Source organism: Trachemys scripta, chromosome 1 (assembly GCF_013100865.1).
Source record: "Trachemys scripta elegans isolate TJP31775 chromosome 1, CAS_Tse_1.0, whole genome shotgun sequence".
Classification (NCBI taxonomy): Eukaryota; Metazoa; Chordata; order Testudines; family Emydidae; genus Trachemys; species Trachemys scripta.
In genome coordinates this window covers 342,089,931-342,095,386 of record NC_048298.1, presented here as the reverse complement: position 1 = coordinate 342,095,386, position 5,456 = coordinate 342,089,931, and the positions used below count along the sequence as shown (strand labels likewise).

General features: G+C 46.4%; 1 protein-coding gene across 1 annotated transcript; it reads left to right on the top strand.

The window, feature by feature from the left end:
- The first annotated feature begins 406 nt into the window (after positions 1-406).
- On the top strand, positions 407-1,336 carry LOC117887310 (olfactory receptor 52B2-like). The gene has a single exon (XM_034789830.1). The coding sequence runs from the start codon at positions 407-409 to the stop codon at positions 1,334-1,336; it is 930 nt and encodes a 309-aa protein (XP_034645721.1).
- The last annotated feature ends 4,120 nt before the right edge of the window (positions 1,337-5,456 follow it).

The window sequence follows — 5,456 nt, the reverse complement described above, 5'->3', positions numbered from 1 at the left end:
GAGTGCTCTGTGCCAAGCACCTCTTAGAAATGTGTGGATTTGAAATATCAGCCCTGTGCTTGCCAGATTCTGTGAGCAGGGCCCGCCTCTAGCTCACAGCCTATTTTTACTTTATATCAACAAAGTTTTGACCATTACTTTAGCCCAGGCCTCAGCCCTTATACTAGGCCTCTAATACTAGGGATTATGTCTCAGGATCTCTTCCTACTACTGTTCCACAGTATGAGAGTTTCTGGATTTATGGTCACACACGACAGGCAGCTGTCATACAATGAAGTTTTTGATGGTATCTATGATATTCTCAACAAATACATTCCAGTCCTAGCTGACACTACAGTTCTCAGTGTCTTTCTCTTTTGTTGTTAGTCACAGGAAACTGAATAGAAGATCCAAGTGATGGCACATGATGCCAGATGACAATCACACTGTTTTTGACCCTGTAACTTACATCCTTACTGGCATCCTGGGTACGGAGGAGTCTCATGTCTGGATCGCCATCCCCTTCTGTCTGATTTACATTGCGACAATTTTTGGGAACTCTCTCCTACTATTCATCATACTAACAGAACGAAGCCTCCATGAGCCCATGTATCTATTCGTGTCCATGCTGGCCACTGCTGATCTGCTGTTATCTACCACTACGGTGCCCAAGATGCTGGCTGTATTCTGGTTTAGAGCAGGCGAAATTTCTTTTGCTGCCTGCCTGACCCAGATGTTTTTCATCCATGTCAGCTTTATTGGCGAGTCGGCCATCCTGCTGGCCATGGCATTTGATCGGTACGTTGCCATCTGCGACCCCCTGAGATACACCATCATACTAACCAAGTCTGTGATCGGGAAGATGGGGCTGGCAGTTGTCACAAGAAGTTTCTGTTTCATTTTCCCTCTCATCTTTCTCCTGAAGCAGCTGAAGTTCTGCAGAACCAACCTCCTGCCTCACGCCTATTGTGAGTACATGGCCATAGCCCAGCTGTCCTGCGACGACATCACAGTCAACTTCTGGTATGGCGTAGCCATGGCTATTATAGTAATTGGTTTGGATGTTGTGCTCATTGCTTTGTCTTATGGATTTATCCTCAGGGCTGTCTTCCGGCTCCCCTCCAAGGACGCCCGGCTCAAGGCTCTCCGCACCTGCGGCTCCCACCTCTGTGTCATACTGATGTTCTATGTGCCATCCTTTTTCTCCTATTTTGCACACCAGTTTGGGCACATCATCCCAGGTTATATTCTTAACCTACTGGCCAACCTGTATGTGCTCATTCCTCCCATGTTAAACCCCATCATGTATGGGGTGACAACAAAAGAGATCCTGAAACGGGTGATCAATGTGTGCTAAAGGATGCAACAGAAAATGCTGTGGGGACTTGGAAATTATACCCAGGTTTTCATTGGACCTATAGGGTTGTTTTTACTATGTACTTACACTTTGTAAACTGGAAAGCTGGTCTCTCTTGGCAACAGAATTTAGTCCTATAAAATACATCTCCTCCCCCACTTTGTCTCTCTAATATCCTGGGATTGACATGACTACACAGGACTGCGCACTGCCACAGAAGGCATCCACTGAATAAGTCTTGTTTTAAGTTGAAAGGAAAGAGCAAAACATGAAAGAAAAAAGGTAAAAATCACCATGAGAGAGAGCACGGTGTGTGCATCTCCTCTCTGACAAGTTGCGTCTAACCTGGAATCTTAATGGCAAAAAAAAGCAACAGCCAAGGGGGCCATGCCATAGGCCAGTGGGAAGTGCACTGGACTGCAATTTGGGAGAGAGGGGTTCTAATCTTGGTTCTGCCACCAACCTGCTGTGTCACCTTGGGTTACTTTCTTTCCTTCTCAAACTCCTAAATCCTTCTCAGGATCACTGCTTTGTTGGCCTCAGTCCCCCATTCCATAGCCAAGGCCTGCGTCCCACAGACTGTTTACCTCACTCCATTGTGAAAAAGGACCATTTATTCCTACACTTTGTTTCCTATATTTTAACCAATTACTGATCCATGAGGGGGCCTTCTGTCTTATCCATTGATAGCTTACTTTGCCTAAGAGCCTTTGGTGAAAGTCCAAGTGCACTATAGCTACTGGATCACCGTTCTTCAAATTCTTCTGATGACATAAAGAATTCTAGTAGCTTGGCGAGGCATGATTTCCCTTTACAATACCTGTGTTAACTTTTCCCAACATATTGTGTTTATCTTTTTAAGCCATTGGAAATATTTGCTGCTAGCAGTTGCAGATTGGCCATATGCCATTGTAGGCAATCTCATTATACCATCCCCTCCGTAAACGTATCCATCTCACTTTGCAGATGAGGACATTTCTGGGTGCAGAGTAGGCTCGAGGGGGGCTGATAGCTCAGGATGGGGGGATCCCAGCTGGGGACTGCCCACTCTGCAAGTGTGGAGACAGGCTGGGGAGTGGAGGCAGGACAGGGGCAGGTTTCATAGAATATCAGGGTTGGAAGGGACTTCAAGAGGTCATCTAATTCAACCCCCTGCTCAAAGCAGGACCAATCCCAACTAAATCATCCCAGACAGGACATTGTCAAGCTGGGCTTTTAAAACTTTTAAGGATGGAGATTCCACCACCTCCCTAGGGAACCCATTCCAGTGCTTCACCGCTCTCCTAGAAAAATAATTTTTCCTAGTATCCAACCTACACCTCCCCCACTGCAACTTGAGACCATTGCTCCTTGTTCTGTCATCTGCCACCACTGAGAACAGCTGAGCTCCATCGTCTTTGGAACCCCTGTTCAGATAGTTGAAAGCAGCTATCAAATCCCCCCTCACTCTTCTCTTCTGCAAACTAAATAACCCCAGTTCCCTCAGCCTCTCCTCATAAGTCATGTGCCCCAGCCCCCTAATCGTTTTCGTTGCCCTCCGCTGGACTCTTTCCAATTTGTCCACATCCCGTCTATAGTGGGGGACCCATTACTTGACACATTACTCAAGATGTGGCCCCACTAGTGCCGAATAGAGGGGAATAATTACTTCCCTCGATCTGCTGGCAGTGCTCCTATGAATGCAGCCCAATATGTCGTTAGCCTTCTTGGCAACAAGGGCACACTGCTGACTCATATCCAGCTTCTCATCCACTGTAATCCCCAGGTCCTTTTCTGCAGAACTGCCACTTAGCCAGTCACTCCTCAGCCTATAGCTGTGCATGGGATTCTTCCATCCTAAGTGCAGGACTCTGCACTTGTCCTTGTTGAACCTCATCAGATTTCTTTTGGCCCAATCCTCCAATTTGTCTAGGTCACTCTAGACCCTATCTCTATCTTGCAGCATATCTACCTCTCCCCCCAGCTTAGTGTCAGCTTAGCGAACTTGGTGAGGATGCAATCCATCCCATCATCTAGATCATTAATGAGGACGTTGAACAAAACCGGCTCCAGGACAGACCCCTGGGCACACCACTTGATACCGGCTGCCAACTAGACATCAAGCCGTTGATCACTAACCTTCGAGTGTGAAAATCTGGCCAGCTTTCTATCCACCTTATAGTCCATTTATCCAATCCATACTTTTTTAACTTGGTGTCAATAATACTGTGGGAGATTGTATCAAAAGTTAAGAAGGCAATCAGGATGGTCAGGCATGACTTGCCCTTGGTGAATCCATGTGGATTGTTCCTGATCATCGTCCTCTCCTCAAAGTGTTGAAAAATGGATTTTTTGAGGACCTGCTCCGTGATTTTTCCAGGGATTGAGTTGAGGCTGACCTGTCTGTAGTTCCCAGATTGTCCTTCTTCCCTTTTTAAAAGACAGGCATGATATTTGCCTTTTTCCAATCATCCGGGACCTCCCCCAATTGACGTTTGTACCTTAATAAACTGGAAGTTCACAATCTGTTTAATTTTCCCCATTTTTCCAGTAGCTTCTGGCTCAGAGAGGAAGGAGACAGGCAGAGAGTAAGTTACAGACCCTGTTACACACTGGCTCTAGGTTAGTTTCCTCTTGCTCCCGCTGTACATTACTGAAGGGCAAGCAAAAAGGATCCTTCTTTTCTCCCTATGCCAGACCTGTAACCCCAGGGCAAAGTGTCTGCATGGCAGGGAAATGTAGGCCTTGGATGACATCTGTGACGGGATACCCGAGGTCCAGCCTGGGACCATGGGACCACTGTGCCTCCAGAACTCTGTCCAGCCTGTACTGTCTCTCAAAATGCCTTGGTAGTGATGAGCGGAAAACCCCTCCAGGTGTTATCACTCAGCACAACCGCATGTGGAGCCCCACACCCAGCTAAATTGCATAAATGCTCAAAGAGCCACTCATGAATCACACAGGGAAAGGGACCAGCCAAATCTCCCCAGCTCCAAGCCTTGTAGTTCAGGATATACCATCTTGCACTATTCAAGATTAGCAGAGCAAATTTATTAATTGGTTCACCACTTCGTCAATGGAAAGTGGAAAGTTTTGCCACACACTTCATACAAAGTCACTGGTAAAGATAAACAGTAAAACAAATGTATTGACTACAAAAGATAGATTTTAAGTGATAGGCAAAAAGTCAGATTAGTTACCAAAATAAAATAAAATATAAGCACACTGTCTAAACTGTCAACCCTATTAGACTGGGCAACATTAAGTTTCTCACCCCACTGGATATTGCAGTTAATAGTACAGAGATTTTACCCTTGAAACCTGCGCCAGTCCCCTCTGGGGGAATCTTCAGTCTTATCAATGTCCTTGTTGCTTTCAGCATAGGTGGGAGCAGGAGAAAAGCCAGGAATGGGGCCTCTGTGTCCTGTTTTATACCCTCAGTTCCATATGCTTGGAGAACACAAGTCCAGACATGTCTGGGGGACATTGCTGAGTCCCCAGGGAAGGTTGAGCAATGCTCCTGGTGTGGGCCTCATGCAGGTGAGCCATTGAATTGTAGCTCCCTTTCTGGACAATGGCTGTGGATGGGTTGATTGATACCCTGCCCAGTGTTCATCCTTAAAATACAATTGTGTGCTTTCCAATGCAGAATTTGTAATGCCGGGTGTCTTCGGAAAGCTTATGATGTACTGAGCATTGTTGTAGTAATGTTATGGGTTGTAATTTCATGTATACGGTTATGAGGCTGAAAATGTTTTCCTATGGCCTAAAACAAGCCCAGGCAAAACTTTCCAGGAGCAAAGGGGCAGTTCACACCTCATCAGAGCATGTATGGGACAATCCCAGCCCTGCCTCACAGAAACAAAAGACGTTGGCCTAGGCAGCAAGAAAGGACCTGTTGGACTCATGAATGACTCACCCCCCTTCCCTGGGTGAGTTTGGGACTACGATGAGGTAATGCTTACCTGACCCTGAAAAGGGTGGGGGAAACCCAAATGGGAAATAAGCTCAAGAAAGCAGGAAAATGACTACCAACGTGGCAGCTGCAAAACTAGAGCTGACCAGACTAGACGCGTCAGAGAAAGCAAAGGACCACGAGTTTCAAATGTGGCAGGCAGAAATGAGGCTCAAAGCAGCAGCT